Raw genomic sequence first — 17,052 nt, forward strand, 5'->3', positions numbered from 1 at the left:
CCAATTGCCTTATTAAGTCTTTATTATGTAGTTTTTCTTCCCAGCCCTTCCTCCAAGCACTGGGTGACTCACAATATAGACTCTACAACAGAATAAGATATAAAAATATACAAGAGGATAAACAAAAACATTAAACACAAATCAGCAATAGCACATAACCAGAATCATCTTCTCTAGAGTCAGCATCAACTTAAGAACCCAAAGGATAAATAGATATGTTTTTAACTTAAGCCGGAGTTAATGTGGAAGTCAGCTGAATGTTACTCAAGAGGACGTTTCACAAAGGAAGTGCTGCCACTAAGGATAGCCTGTCTTGTGCCATAAGCCTGCCAGCAACACTGGCTGGTGGAACCCCAAGCAGGGTCCCTTCCAATTGACCATAGAACTCTCTCCAATTGACCATAGGACTCAGTATTGGGGAAGGGACTTCTTCAAGTACCTGGGTTCTACTAAGCCATTTAGAGCTTTATGCATTAAAATCAACATATTAAAGTGGGTTTGCTATCTCACTAGCAGCCAGTGCAATGCTTTCAGAAATGACTGTTGCTGGCGAACTGAGATGAAGTTCAGCATAATTGGAAGAAGCAATAAAGGCATTTCAGCCATACAATTCTTTAATGAAATGGTGCTATATAAATAATAAAGTTTCTTAATACTGGATGCAGCAGACAGTGCTACAGAACCAAAGAAACATAAGACTGCTTAATACACCCAAAGAATCAAAAGGGAATTTTCATTTTTTCCCCTTTGCTGAAAATACCAAATATCACTTTAAGGTTGCTGTTAGTTTTTTTTAAATGATTTCCCTATAGCAACTTCACAAACACTTAAATGTGTTAGCCTTCTTCTCTAAAACAGATAGTACAAAGTTTAAATGCTCTTTTGACAGCTTTGACAATCCCAGAAGGTATTGTTATCATTTGCCATTGTGACTAAACGCTAACGTTCTGGAGGGATCATAACATAAATTAATTGAATGAATAACACACATTTTTAAATGGGGGGGGGAGCTATCCTAACTGCATTGTTCGAATTTATACTTAATATAATAAAATACCTTTTATTTATTAAATTTACCTGAAGGCTGCTCCAGAATTTTCAGACTGCCAGAATATACGACAAATCAGTGCTAGTGCGTGAGGGGAAATTATGGGCCTTGCAGTGGAAATACAGGTTCAGCTTACTGCAGGATCTCCCTGTGCCTTGAATACAAAAAGGTTAAGTTAAGCAGTTACACATGTTAAGTGGTGTCCTGAAAATATGCACGAGCTTAGACTATTGTGACATAGGTCTTGGCAGATGCGAAGCAGATTTAGAGAGTCAGCAAATACTGAATGCCTCTGCAATAATGTTCAAGAGATATTCAACTTATAATGAGCCCAGTAGAGCTAACGTCCCAATTTGGAGCCCTGAAGAGGATATGCAGCACCTGCCACTGTCTCACCATGTTTCATTAGCATTTTGGAGACCAGTCTCTTGCCTAGAAAGATCCCTGTGCTTTTAATGGTGGCAGAAGCAGTAGAAATTCAACAGGAGCAGGTTTTTCCTAGCATGCTGAATCTGATGTATTATGCAGATTTCAAAGATGGAAAAGCCAGGGGGATGGGGGGGGCAGAAAGTTGCCAACTAGATTAGTAATAAGTGCAGCGCCTCCCTTCTGATCAAAATCAGCATTCAATCAGTACCAAAGCAATGCTTCTGTCATAACATAAGTGCCTTGTTCCAGTATGATTTCCAGCTATAACACTTCCAATCTCTGCCCCAACTTTTTGCTTTACAAAGCAGAAGCTCTATTTTGAGTTGGGTTTGGTAGTATTTTAAACTCTGGGCCACAACTTCCTCCATTAAAAGTGTTCCTCCTCCCTTTGGGATCATCTGAACTAATGTGGAAATTGAACTAATGCCTTATATGCAGAATCAAAACAATAGTACAATATCCTTTATTGTTGAGTGGGGGGAATGTACATTTTAAAATTGTGGCCCTCCAGTTTTTGCTACACTGTAGGTCCAATCGTCCCTGATCACTGGCCATGCTGGCTGGGAGCTGGGAATCTATCTGGAGGACCACATATTCCCCACCACGGTAATCTAGATCTAGACCAATACTCTGATCACTACACTACACTGGCTCTCTCCATGCATAATGGATCCTCTGCAATATAAAGAATATGTAATTAAGAACAAAAGCATCTGCATTCTGAACTTCCATTTTTATGTTCTCCAGCTGTTAATACTGGGAGTTCTAAGCAGTAGGGTGCCTTCTACTTGAATTCTCCAAGATTGGGTAATAGCTGTACTGTACTTTAAATTTGTTACTCCCTAAATGTTAAGTGTTTAGCAATGTAAATATAAGAGGGGAAATATAAGCACATAAAAGCCCCAAATTTACACACACTTAATGAAAAAGAAAAACTCACTGCTTCCTTTTCTTGCAAGTTGAAGTGTGAACAAACTTTATTAAACACATGTTTACAGCTATAGAGCGTTTGAGGCGTTATAAGCCACCAGTTACCGGAGGCTTCAACCAGGACAGAAACAGTCCCCGGTCCCTTCTGGCTGGCACTGAGCCTGCTGTCCTCTGTGGCCACAATCCACAGATTCAGAGCATCTTAGCTCAGCTCCTTCCTCTTCAGCATCAGACAGCAAAGAGAAAGAACAAAAGGACAAACGTCCTACATCACGGAAACACAGTAATATAAACATCCTGTCTCCATCACTTCCCACAATGTGGAATGAAAACATACACCGTCATGTGATGTAAACAATCCCATGACTGCAACATGGGGAATGAATCCTAACATCCCTGTCCTAGATTACTATGTAAGAAAACACATAGAAGTACCATAAAGAAGTATGAAATTGTGCACCAATTAAAGCCACAAAGTAGAACATTGTTGTTGTTGTTGTTGTTGTTGTTCCAAAGGCAGTTACCCTGACAAAATACAATAAAATACTGTATGCTTAACAGCAGCTTTGTAGCTCTTATTAGTCACATTCATATGTGCACAAGTCGCAGCAAGTCCACTCCCCCTCTTTTCTTCCCAAGGTAAAAAGGCAGGGTATAAATAAATACATAATAATAATAATTTCAGTTTTATTTAACCATGGCTTACTGTTTTGTCAGTTAAACAAGTCAGCTTCATTAACTCAAGGTTTAACTTTAGCTTGTTTTGAAAATGAGCATAGCAAGTGTTAAACCAGTGGTTCTCAAACTTTTTCCTCTGGGCCACACGTTCAGAATAAAAATTTGCTTGTGCCACACAATTTTTTTTATTGATAACAAATATATTGGAAAACAAAAAGAAACAACTCCTAGCAGTAGAACACAACTACTTTATAGTATGGTCATGGGGCATCCAGAAATAATAAAACAATGCAGCTACATAAAAACATGCATCATTCACAAAATATAATTATAAACGAACCTCTTATATATGTGACCTTAAAAATGTATACAAACACAATGAGAGGTGTGAGTTTGCTTTTGCTGGGTAATCTCATTTACCGGTATATTAGGTCTAATTTGAGATGAACTCTCATCTCCTCATCAATACAAAGAAGCAGGGGTGGAATTGGAATTTATTTCACCAGGGATCCAGTTTGGCATAGGGTTACCAGACGTCCCTGGATTTGCAAATCTGTCCCCGGACAAATTGCGTCCCCGGAATGTCCCCAGAAAACGTGGCAGTGGCAGCCTCAGCAGCCCAGAGCCAGCCTGGTAGCGCAGTTGGCTCTGGCTGGCTTCAGGAGCTGCTCACTGCCGTGATGCCCGTCATTTTTCCTCGCTGGAAGTCCCCATATGATGTGTAATGTGCACAACACATCATATGGGGACTTCTGGAGAGGAAAAATGGTTGGCACCATGGCAGTGGGCAGCAAGCAGCTCCTGAAGCCAACCAGAGCCAAATGCGCTACCAGGCTGGCTCCGGACTGCTGAGGCTGCCACTGCCACTGCCGAAGGGGAACCGGGGACATCTGGCGGTACAGATCTCCTGCCCCCTCCCCCCTTTGTTTTGACTGATCGGGGGAGGGTCGGGAGTCCTGGGCAGCCGTTGCCCAGTTTTTTAAAAAACTCTGTGCATTTATGTTTCACAAGGTGCGAAAGAAGGGCTTTGCACCTTGCCTGGCAGGGAAACCACGCGCCTTGCGCCCCTCCTGAGCAACAGCTGCCTGCCTGTGACTCCCGAGCCTCCCCCAAACAAAGGGGGAAGGGCGCAGGAGATCGGGGAAGGCTCGGGAGTCACGGGCGGGCAGCATGCTATTGCCCAGTTGTTTTTTTAAACTGCGCATTTATGTTTCATAGGGTGCGAAAGAAGGGCTTTGCACCTTTAAACAATATGCATGTGTGCTTGGGCCCAGGGTCTTTTGCCTCACCATCCCCACTACTGACTCCCTGTTGCTACTCAGGTTTTTAAAAAAAAGTGTCCCCAGATTCATTGAAAGAAATCTGGTAACCATAGTTTGGCATCCCCATGCATGTTTGCATACACACGTAGACTGGGAACCTCTATGACGCCCCTCTGGAGGCTTCACTCAAGGCAAAAAAGCCCAGCTAGCCCCCACCCTTAGCTCTGGCACTGTAAAGAAGCCTTTCTCTTTTCTGATCTTTCATATTTGTCACTTTGAAATCTTTGTTCACAACAATATGTCGTGGAGAACTGTAGAATAGACAATACTGTTCAAACTGTGATTCTGGATTTCAACTAGGTTTGTCCTCAGTATCACTTGATGCTCTCGCTCTCATTTTGAAAATATATCTATCTATATTCTCCAAACCATTTTTTAAAATATACCATACTATTCTACACTGAAATGTTTAAATGTCCTTGAATCTTCACTCACTTGCCATCCCCTCCTGTCCTGCCACACCACTGTGGTGCGCCACACAACTATGTTAAACCATGATCCCTGGTTTGTACAAAATGGGTAACAATGGTTATGTGTAATAAAAGGTTAAAGTCCTCCTCCCAGCCACACAGGAGAGGGAAGTGTGCAACCAGAAGGCTCACTGCAGCTCTTGCATAAACCATGGTTTATCATGAGGTGCAAATGTCTGCCATTCCGCAAAGTGATTCATGTTGAACTCTCCAAAGAAAGCAACCAGCAGTGTCTCTACCAACTCACCAAGTTTATCAGTACAGAACCTGCAGGTCTGGTGCTGGTTAAACCAGTGCAAGCTCCACAATGGACCTTAGACAACACATAGACAAAGTTACAACACATAGACAAACCCTGAGTATCTATGAATTCTAAATGTGGGAAGCCTTACATCACAAGACAACAGATGGAGTAAAGACAGCCTGGTTCCCCAGGGCATTATGTAAAACAGACGATGAGTGTCAGCACTTTATTCCCACACAATGTTTTAAGTATTATGTGTAGAGCATAGAAGAAAAGGGAATAAAGCCATTCTCCAGGAAAATGGTCTAAAAATAAATACAGTGGAAAGAAGTTATGTGGACAAAATTAGCACATCCTAAGGATAGCTTCGTGTTTCTGCAGAATTTATAAGTGGAAAATCATGAGGAAAACTTGCTGGAGCACTCATATCTTCTCATTCTCTAGTTGAGAACATGAGGGTGTGTATGTTATGGCTGACTGAGAGAGCTGGAAAAGTTATTATAATGTATGGTGGTGGAAGTGAACAATCATTACCTGAACGCCTATCTGCTCAAAAGGGATGTATTGAGGAAGTCTTGAGTAGGATTGTGCTGTAAACCTACCAATGGAGCAGGGCCAGTGACTAGCGCAGAGCTCGTAAGAAATATGGTGTTAAAAGATTTCCAAGGTCTAAAAAAAAACAAAAACCCCACCATTCATAAGTGCACAAGGTAAACACACATACATAAGTATATAAACCACATGTCAGGAAAAGTACAGGTGAGCAATCCTGAAGCCATCTTGGCTCTCCTCTGCAGAAGGAAATATCTTGGAGAAATCTTTCCCAGTAGTTCTTTTCACTTACAAATGCTACAAATCCTATTGGTAACGGAGAAATCTGAGGGCTCCCTTGGACAAAAAACAAGGACACCAGCCAGGAATACCAGAGCAAAACAGCAGCCAGTAGGCTTGGTCTTTATTAAAGACTGTTGTGACAGGACTCCCACCTGCAACAAGGTGGAACAAGATGGAAGCCCCGAACAAGAGAACCCAAACTTTTATTAGCTGCTAATCCCCGTTACTACATCCCCAAACTACATCACTAATACATCATGGTTACATCATGAAAGGGGAGGTCTGGTGGCAGTAATCTGAGCATCCTGGACCCTGCCCCATGGTTCTCCTTGCCCTCCACCAAACACCCAATAAGTGTAACAAAATAGATGTTTACATTTCCTTGTTTCCCAGCCAAGTTACTGTAACCACACCCTTTTGTCTTCATCTGGGTTTGTTATTTCTGGAATGGCTACCTGTCTGGCACTCAGGTATCAGGATGCCAGGAATTATCACTCAGGCAGAGGGGCTGCTGAGTAGCTGAGCTCACATGTCTATATGAATTTCTGAAGTTTTCCTAGCGAACCAGTACATAGATACATTTATCAGTGAATTGTTACATTTGGTATTGTGTAGCAAAGGCCCTTTGAATAGATAGGAAGAAACTGTGATGAAGTGTTTTGTGGGGACAAATAACAAAAGTCACAAAAGTGATTGTGCTGATTTTGGTAGTGGGCTGCATGTGCATGATATCTGCTGGAGGGGCAACCCCCCAACCTATACATAAATTCCTGCAACAGTTTCTTAATGGTGTATTTTGTATATGAATATGGTGTGCCTGTGACTTGGATTCAAGCACTAAAGTATTTTTTAAAAAATAATATTTATTAAAGGTTTAAGGATTACAGAAAAAAAGAATGAAAAAATGAAAAATTAAATAGAACAAATCAATACCTCACAATACATAGGAAAGAAGAAAAAAAACAAGAAACAATACAGTAAAACAGAAAAAAGGAAAAAACAAAAGCATTTAAAAACACATCCAATATTTCCATATCTTTATCTTTCATTTACTTGTTTCATCGACCTCCTCACACCTCCCTTTTTTTGTATTCTAGTTCAATTAGCTGTTTCAGCAAATCCTTTCCATCTTACTCAATTTTTGTTCCATAATTTATCTTAACCCAATCTAACCTTAAATTTTCCACTTTAACCCATTAACAATCTATTTTTACTTAATTCTTTATAACCTTTCTGCTAAAGCCATGTAACTTCATTCCAGCATCCTTCTAACATTCCTTAATTTTACAGTATTTCTGTAAATAAACTTTAAATTTTTTCCAATCTTCTTCCACCGACTCTTCTCCCTGGTCTCGGATTCTGCCAGTCATTTCTGCCAGTTCCATGTAGTCCATCAACTTCATCTGCCATTGTTCCCGGGTGGGTAAATCTTGTGTCTTCCAATGCTTTGCGATAAGTATTCTTGCTGCTGTTGTTGCATACATAAAGAAAGTTCTATCCTTCTTTGGCACCAATTGGCCGACCATGCCCAGGAGAAAGGCCTCTGGCTTCTTCAAAAAGGTATATTTAAATACCTTTTTCATCTCATTATAAATCATCTCCCAGAAAGTCTTAATCCTTGGGCATGTCCACCAAAGGTGAAAGAATGTACCTTCACAAGCACTAAAGTATTTACCATCTAAAAAAACTGGCTCAGACTAACCTGGTAATGCAATCAATAATGCAAGAGAGACAAGCCACACTGTCAAATTTCTGTTGTAGATGGACTCTTTCTGTGATGTATGTATAATGCATTTTGGATGGTCTTTGGTTAAGGGGTTGGGATAAGACTTTCTAAAGTCTTCAAAAGTTCTTGTACACCTTTGTTCTGGGTCCTTGAAAGGTGTGTGTGTGTGTGTGTGTGTGTGTGCGTGTATGTGTGAACTCTGTTGCGGCAGAAAAATAAAGATCTTCTTTGCTTTCACTGGATCCTGACTCCACTCAATTTTCCCTGACTGACACTGAATTCCTTGATGGAGAGCTGGACTGTAAACACCAAACCCATTTTTTTTCTATAACAGTGGTAGAATAAGTAGGGGCAGATGATTGCCTCTCACCCTATGGTACAGGGGAAAAATGCTGTCCTCCACATGTTGGACTCCAACTCCCATCAACTCTTGCCAGTCAGTAGTCAAGGACAATGGGAGCAGGAGTCAAAGAGCACCTGGAGGACCAGATTCCCCAGTACTCCTTTGGACAGCAGAGTATTTCAATGGCTGTGCAAGATAGTGTTCTCTTTCCATCATCCAAAGTGCATGCTGTTCATCTTTAATTTCATTTCTGGGATGGGGTTGGAGGAATGATGTGGTGACTGATATTGAATTGAGGGGGGGATCAATAGACTGAAGGGAAATTTATTTTGGAGGTTGGGTGCAAAACAAATTGGGGCAAATTTATAGTAGTACTGATTTGGATGATCCAAGCTTGGACTTAACTGAATGATTTATTTGAGGTTATTTATTCTTAAGGAAATCAGCCCACTGGAGTGCTCACTGGAAGGACAGATCCTGAAGCTGAGACTCCAATACTTTGGCCACCTCATGAGAAGAGAAGACTCCCTGGAAAAGACCCTGATGTTGGGAAAGATGGAGGGCACAAGGATAAGGGGACGACAGAGGATGAGATGGTTGGATAGTGTTCTTGAAGCTACCAGCATGAGTTTGACCAAACTGTGGGAGACAGTGGAAGACAGCAGTGCCTGGTGTGCTCTGGTCCATGGGGTCACAAAGAGTCGGACACAACTAAACAACGTATGCAACAACAGCAGCAAGAATACTTATTGCAAAGTATTGGAAGACACAAGAGTTACCCACCCTGGAAGAGTGGCAGATGAAGGTGATGGATTATATGGAATTGGCGGAAATGACTGGCAGAATCCGAGACCTGGGAGAAGAGTTGGTGGAAGAAGACTGAAAGAAATTTAAAGACTATCTGCAGGAACACTGTAAAATTAATGAATGTTAAAATGATGTTGGATTGAAAATAAGTGGCATTAGCAACAAAGTTAATAAGAATATGTAAAAATGAATTGATAATGGATGAAAATATAGAGTTATAATATGTTAAGATATAGAGTTAAGATAAACGAAAGAGGGTAAGGATTTGCTGATTTGATTATTTAAATGGGAATACAAAAAGGGGAGGTGTGAGGAGGCCAAGGAAACAAGCTAATGAGTTTAAAGTTACAAAAAACGGATTTGTTTTTAATTCTTTTTTATCTATTTGTTTTTTGTATTTCGTATTTTTATTCTTCTTTTTTCTTTTTTATGTATTTTTGTATGCTCTTGTTTTTGTATCTTTTTCTTTCTATATGACTTTTTTTCTATTTTGTAACCTATGTTTTTGTAAAACCTCAATAAATATCTTTTTTTAAAAAAGGACACGACTAAACAACAACAACATGGGAAATTAATTGCCTTGATTTTTAAACATGCAAATATCTGTCTAAATGTCTATAAAGAGATTATATGCAAATTTGTACCTCCTGTTGGGACCAGGACCTAGGCGAAAATGGTTCAAATCTCCACTCAGACATGAAGTCCACTGGATTACTTTGGGCCAGCCACTATCTATCAGGGCTTACCTACTTCACAAGGTTGTTGTGAGTACAAAATGGAGAAGATGAGAAGCATTTATGTTATCTTAAGCTCCTTAAGAGGAAAGAAGGGGGGGGAATGTATATCCTCTTTTTGGGCAATGAGTTAAGTGACTATCTTGCTTCATTGGTGGTTTCAAGGAAGGAAAATGTTCTCTCTGTCTCTAATCTGCCATCTCTAGTGCCCAGATGTGGATGATGCATAAGATAAAACAATGGAAGCATTATTCATTGTGACTGGTGTGATAGGAATTTTGAGGTCTTAGATATATGTTAAATGTTCATAAGTGTACCAACCAAGCACTGTACATAGATCAGCACAGGAAGACCGACCTGAAACCATTTTGATTCCCAAACTGAGCAAATGTTTTCTCTGCAAGGTCAAAGGAAAATGGAAAAGCCTCCCCATTGTCTTTTCCTTCACAAATCCTGTCTTAAGGGCACATTTAAGATATGAATAGGTTGTGAGGCTGTGACCTGGCCCAGGAACTAAGTATTTGTCATTACAAAAGACTGGCCAGGCTCCCCAGGCAATCCAATCAAGTGACCATTAAACAGGTAACCTGGCAGACGGGAGGTAAACAAACCACTCTGATTTCAATCACACGCCTCCCAATCTCCTGAAAAACTTCTCTCTATCCCGCGGACTACATCTCCCAGCCTGCTTTGTGGCTGAAGCGTTTCTTGCCCTTTAGGATTCATTCTCCGTGCTTTTTTGGAGGAGGGAGGAGGAGACGTCTCCCAGGCTGCTTTGCGACCGCAGCGGCCCTCAGTCTCTTTTGCCCAAGTTCCGTGCACTACATCTCCCAGCCTGCTTTGCGGCGGCGGCGTCCTCCTCTCCGCGCTCCTCTCAGTATATCCTCGCGCTCCGGTTTTCCGACAGGAGGTTGCTGGCCAAAGATGGCGGATGGGGTGTTAAGCGCCGGGGTCAACCTGGAGGCTTTTGCCCAGGCTATCTCGGCTATCCAGGCGCTGCGCTCCAGTGTCACGCGCGTCTTCGATTGCCTCAAGGACGGCAGGCGCAACAAGGAGGCTTTGGAGGGCCGTGAGAAGAGCTTCGTCTCCAGCTTCCAAGAGAGCCTCCACTCCGTCAGCCGAGACTTGGGGTGAGGAGGAAGGGAAAGAGGAAAAAGACCTGCCGAGGAGGAGGTTGCCCTGGGCGACACTCCCCCCTCCCTTCCTCCCGTTTCTGGGATGAGGAGATGGTTCCCACAAGGCTAGAAATGCTTGAGAAAAAGGCGACCCCCCAATTAGATATGGAATTCGATAGTGTAGTGAAATGCTAATTCGCTGTGACAACTGAACAGTGGAACTTCCACGTTCAGGAACAGTCTGTTTTATGAAGGCTATGTGGGTTTGGGCAAGCCTTAAGGGAGGGTTGCTGCTGCTGTTCGTTGAAGAGTTATGCCGTGGAAATCACCACGGGCAGGTTAATTCTGCTTCGTTCATAGCAAGCCACAAGGGAGAGTAGCTGCTGTTATTAATTGGATATGCCATGCTGTCTACAGTTTTGCAGTGGAACCTCCATGTACAGAGACAATACTTTCTTCTGAATACAACTTGGTTTAAGGCAAGCCACAAAGGGTAGTGGTTGATATTTGGAGATGCTCTCCACACCTATGCAGTGGAACTTCCACAGCAGGGATGGTCTACCTTCTGAAAGCTTTGTGGTCTTGGGCAAGGTTTGTTGTTGGAGATGCCATGCTTGCCACAGCTGCACACTGTTCTGGAACCATACAGGTTCTGGGACCATCTCCCTCCTGAATTCTGTGCTGTTTGGACAAGCCACAGCAATGCTGTTGTTAACTGGAGATGCCATGCTCTGCACAGCACAACAGTGAAACCTCTAGGTCCAGAGGCAGTCTATCTTCTGGATGCTATATGGTTTGGGGCAAGCTAGAAGGGAGCATGGTTGTTAATTGTTGGATGTATTGTGTTAAGAGGTTGGGGTGTTGCTGTGACTGTCAGGTGCTGGGGAATGACCAGCAGACCCAGGGGCAAAAACTGAAAAAAGATAGGTTAATGGGAAAGAAAGAGGATGCTAACCAGAAGTGTAATGAAATGCCACATTCCCTGCTAGGCAGCCTTCTGAGAGCCACATGTCTGGTGGGTGGGTGGCTAGAGGCAAAAGTGGGTGGAGCAACAGGTATAAATGCTACTTTTGCACAGCAGACTACTTTCTCAAACCATCTCTCTATCCTCCATCCATAAAAGCAGGAGGCATTAACTTAGTTCAGGAACACGTTTATCTTTTTTTTGTAAATAATTTTTTATAGATTTTCTTTTCTTCTTTCCACAATGCATTCCAACCAGGCGAAAACACTTGAGGGTATGAAGTATAAAGAGAGCTGGAGAATGCATCTACCTTGCTCCCCTGTCTGTACTGAAAGTCTTCAAACTTTTTAGACGCAGGGTCCAAACGCGCATTTGGGGATCCTATATTTGTCTCCTATTATTCTGACAGTTTTGAGATAGCTTGGGTGAGGGCATGTGACCTGGTCAAGGGACCTGTACACCAGTTGCAAAAGAGTGGTTCTCCAGGGTCTTTGACTCAGAGTCTTTCCCAGCACCTATAACTTCCCAGTTTGTTTCTTTTTACTGGTGATGCCTTATGACACTGATTCTCAAACTTTTTTCACTGGGACAAAGTTTCATTAAAAAAAATTGCTTGTTGCACACCAAATTTTTTATTAATGAGAAATACATTGGAAAACAAAAAGAAACAATTCCTAGAAGTGCTTGATTTAGAACACAGAACACAACTACTTTATAATATGAATGGGACATCCAGAAAGTATAAAACAGTGCAGCTACATAAGAACATGAATCATTCCCAAAATATAATTATAAACAAACATATCCGATTCTCCCACCACTGCACCTACAATGAGCTTCCCAGTGCCTTCCCCTTGCCCCTCGTACTCTTGGTACCCAGCAGTGATGGGCAATGTTGAGAAGCCCAGTGAATGAAGCTGCCCTACTTGTGCTACTACTGTGTAGTAAAGTATGACAAAACCACATAAGAGTTAACAAAATATGCTGTGTTAAATACCATAATTTAATGGCTTTTCATTTTATTTTAGTGAACTGGAACGTCTAAGTAATCTTGTAGGCAAGCCATCGGAGAACCATCCTCTCCACAATAGTGGATTGTTGAGTTTAGATCCTGTTCAGGACAAAACACCCCTCTACAGCCAGCTGCTTCAGGCTTATAAATGGTCAAATAAGGTAAGAAATAAAAGAAGTGTATTAATGTTAATTGCTAGTCAAAGTTATGTTATATAGAGGGGTTTGAAATTCTTGGCTATTGCAGCTTTGCTATCTCAGCTGCCTCTTGCTTTGATGCAGAGAGAAGCAGCTCACTGTGCTAGGGTGCAAGAGAAATGATACTATGGCAGCTATATCTATACCCTGTCCTTGTTTTAAGAGGCTGCTAACAGAAGCTGATGATGGGGATGGGTTAAGCAAAATTGTATCCTCCATCCTCAACAAATTTGTGTGCTCCTCTTCTACTCATAAGTGTTTAAAAAGCTCATCCAAAAGCATAAGGAGGTGTTTTTTCAGTCCTTGACATCTTCTAAGAATTGATTGGAGTTATCTCTCTGGTGACATTCATGTTTTAAACTGTGTACATGTTTAAATAAAATGCATGATTGATTTGCATAATACAAAACTTTGCTTGTTCTAATGAGTTCAACAGAGTTTTAAACTTTTAGAATTGTACAAGAAAATGCTATATAATATCTAGGTAGCTACCTACAAAAGTCGTATCAAACTGAAGGTGGAGCTTGTAACACTGGAGGAGAATCATGCTTCAAACTGTTGGGAAAATACCTTGAAATCTAATCACATGTTGAATTATTTTTTTATTTATAACCACCTTTCCCCCTGAGAGGAGTCCAGGTGTCTTACAGACAACAAGAACAACATTTTGCCAATATGGTCGCTGTTACAGTAGATATTTCTTGTCTGGTGGTGGCTGTATCAAGCGACCATGTTAGTGGCTAGGCTTAAACTGTGTTTCCCTTTACTTTAGCATTGTGTGGAATGTTATTTAACTAAGTTTTACTCATAGTAGACCCATTGAAATGAATGGACCTAACTTAGGCATATACTGTTCAAAAGCACGTCAAAGTGCAAGTAGATAAATAGGTACCGCTCCAGCGGGAAGGTAAACGGCGTTTCCGTGCACTGCTCTGGTTTCGCCAGAAGCAGCTTAGTCATGCTGGCCACATGACCTGGAAAAACTGTCTGCGGACAAACGCCGGCTCCCTTGGCCAGTAAAACGAGATGAGTGCCGCAACCCCAGAGTCGTTCGTGACTGGACTTTATTGTCAGGGGTCCCTTTACCTTTACCTTTTTAACTTAGGCGTGCTAATTAATTTCAGTGGCTCTGCTCTAAGTAAAACTTAGTTGAATAACTTCCCTATATATTTTACATTTTTATCCTAATATACATGATAGCAGCTGGTTTCTCTGTTTCTCATCGATGAAAATACCTGCTTAGTATTGGACAAACCCACCATTGGACAATGATTGTTATAGTAGGGTGTGCAATCTTTTTGGCGTCAAGGGGGCATTCCTCTTTACTCAGAACCTTTGTATCCTGTGTAGTCACCCTCAAAAAAGTGATATTAGGGTAATCCTTACACACATAAAAATATAAGGAGACCTTGCTGGATCAGGCTGATGGCCCACTAGTCCAGCATCATGTTCTCAAAGTGGGAACCCAGATGCCTGTGGCAAACCCTCAAGCAGGACTCAAGCAGCTTTGTCCGCTGTCACACACCTCCGCCTTTCCCCTTTAAAGAAGGAGATTCCCTCCAGAAACTCCCACCTATAAACAATGGAGTTTGCCTTCAATGCTTCAGCCAGAAATGTATAGTTTCTCTCTCTCAACAGGTGTGAAGGAATCTCCTTTAGGATAATAATGTCTTTCTCCCCAATTCTGAGTCTTCTTTTATTACTGGTTTGCAAAATTTTATCCCTAATTTGACTTGAGTTGAAAGATATCAAACCGTTTCCAGGTCATTTGTTTGCTTTAGCAACATCTGATTTCACTCTGAATATTTTCTCTGTGCCTTTAATTATTTCGTCTTCTTGAAGCTCTAACCATTTGGCTAACTCCTTAATGATTCTTTCATCAATAAGCTCCTCTGCCTCTTTGGGAATGCCTCTAAACCTCAAGGTCCTCTCTCACCTTTGCATCTGCACGCGGAAGTATAGTTTTATTTTAATTTAGTGCTCTATAATTGCCTTCAGAATGTGGTTTAAGCACTTCTTTATGCCTTTTTATGTTTTTGTTATAAACTGGTTTCAAAGCACTTAAATACTCACTCAGCAGTTGCCCTTTAATCACCACTTCGTTTTGAATTCAGTAATTTGTTCTCAACTCCATTGTTTACATCAGCTGGTATTGATGCTTCGGTTGTCTGTTCTAACAAGAGGGCTTGTCACCTGTAACTCTTTGCTCCTTCAGAATAATTTCTCTGGCCATCTCTTTCACTTCCTGCTTGTTTTATGATGCAGTAACATGAGACAACATTTTACTCTTGCATGTATGCAAAACTGATTTAGTTGGATTGGTTTTGCCCACTCTCAGCAGCTGTTTTTAAATAAGAACATATGGAGTCACTGGAGTGGGTTTTTGGTCTGACTCTTTGCTGTCATTTGGAAGGGGAGAGCATTTAGTTGCTGTGATGCATGGAAGTACTTTTTGCCTCTCTGCATTTAATTTTTAATTTTTGACCCCTTTGTGGCTGGTGTGTTGTATATTTGATGAGCTGAGAGCCCAGGACAGCTCCCTTTCCTTCTCTGCCCAGATTGCTCATGTGTTAACAATTGTACACATAAAACACATCGCTGAGCTAGGATAAAATGTGGACTTAAGGGCAGGAGTAAAAAAAGGGGGGGGGTAAAAGAATGTGGATATTTCAGCATTTTGCAACTCATGAATTTACTCCCTATTAATAGAGTCCTGTACACTCATCTGCTCACAAATATGTCCCATTAAAGATTGGATTGGATTTTTGTTGGCTGCTGTGTGCTTGGATATTACACATCATTGGACCAATGCACCCTCCTATCCCATTGCAAAGTTGATGATCAAAGGTTTGATGTGTAGCGGTGGTTGAGAAATGAGGCAACAGAATGGGACAGTTAGGGGGCTGAAGTCAGAATACGCATTCCTTGGGGACTGGAATCCATTGTTAGTGTTTGTATCTCATCAGAGGAGAGGAATAAATGCCTCCTGCTCATAAACAAACTTTTGGACAGACCTCTAATATATTTTTGGACAACTACATTTGAAATGTAGCTATGTACTATAGGTGTGAATTTGGTGTTTTCTCTTCACAAAAAATGTGTGCAACATACTTGTGGCTTCAGTTTCATTCTACATTGTTGTTTGTTTATCTATGTTCCTAACAAAAAACTTAATAAAAACAGGCTAAAAAAGAATAAGGGCTGTTAAATTCAATGTGACTTACCTTACAGTCAAGTAAGTAGATAGAGAACTGCAGACGAAACCAAATTATTAGAAGGGCCTTCCTTGTTGAGCTTGTGATATATAAATAGTCTGATTATGATTATTTATTATATTTGTATACCGTCCTTCATCTGAAGTTCACAGGGTGGTTCACAACATTAAAAAAGCAAAATGAGAACACAAAAGTACATAATAAAACATAAACAAACCAATAACTCCCCCCCTTTCTCACAAACATTTTTTAAAGACCATAGAAGGTTAATCAGAGGCTTGGTTATAGAGAAAGGTTTTCATAAACAGTAATTCTGTTTACTGTTTATGGAAACCAGTATTTCTTTCTCTTTTTTCTTTCTTTTCTTTTCTTTTTTCCCCTTTCTCTTATTTTCTATCTTCTTTCATAGTTTATGTTTGACATATATGTAAACAATTGTGTTTTTTGCAGATATATCTGGAAATTTGATTGTATTATTCAATAAAGTTATATTTAAAAAGAAAAAGAGAAATGTTTTCACCTGGTGCCTAAAGATATGTAATGAAGGCACAAGGTGAGCCTCCCTGGGAAGAGCACTCCACAAATGGGGAGCCACCCCAGAAAAGGCACATTCTCTTGTTGCCACTCTCTGCACTTCTCATGGAGGAGGCACATGAAGAAGGACCTCAGAGGATGATCGCTGGGTCCCTGTTGGTTCATATGGGGAGCAGTTGTCATTGAGGTATTTACGCTTAACTTGAGGGTAAAACCCATTGAATCCAGTGGGGAAGGGGCATAGCTCAGTACTACAGCACCTAGTTTGCTTGCACAGGGGCGGTCCAATCTGTAGCATCTCCCAGTAGGGCTGGGAAAGATTCCTGCTTGGTACCTTGGAGAGCTGGTTCCAGCCACTGCAAGCCAATACTGAGCTTGATGGGCTAATGGGCTGAATGACAGATGAAGAGAAAGTGGCTGGGAGAGGAGAGGAGAAAATTGATTGAAATA

General features: G+C 41.2%; 1 protein-coding gene across 2 annotated transcripts in view; it reads left to right on the forward strand.

Annotated features, from left to right (window-relative positions):
* The first annotated feature begins 10,388 nt into the window (after positions 1–10,388).
* MED27 (mediator complex subunit 27) overlaps positions 10,389–17,052 on the forward strand; it is a 167,528-nt gene continuing 160,864 nt past the window's right edge. For both annotated transcript variants that reach the window (XR_014543975.1, XM_083596884.1), the window contains exons 1-2: positions 10,389–10,695; positions 12,673–12,817. Coding sequence is in view for 1 of the 2 variants with exons in the window: in XM_083596884.1 (XP_083453010.1) it covers positions 10,490–10,695; positions 12,673–12,817 (351 nt within the window). In the remaining variant the exon portion in view is untranslated. The remainder of the gene's footprint in view (positions 10,696–12,672; positions 12,818–17,052) is intronic.

Source organism: Podarcis filfolensis (assembly GCF_964270895.1).
Source record: "Podarcis filfolensis genome assembly, chromosome: Z".
In the NCBI taxonomy this organism is placed as follows: Eukaryota; Metazoa; Chordata; class Lepidosauria; order Squamata; family Lacertidae; genus Podarcis; species Podarcis filfolensis.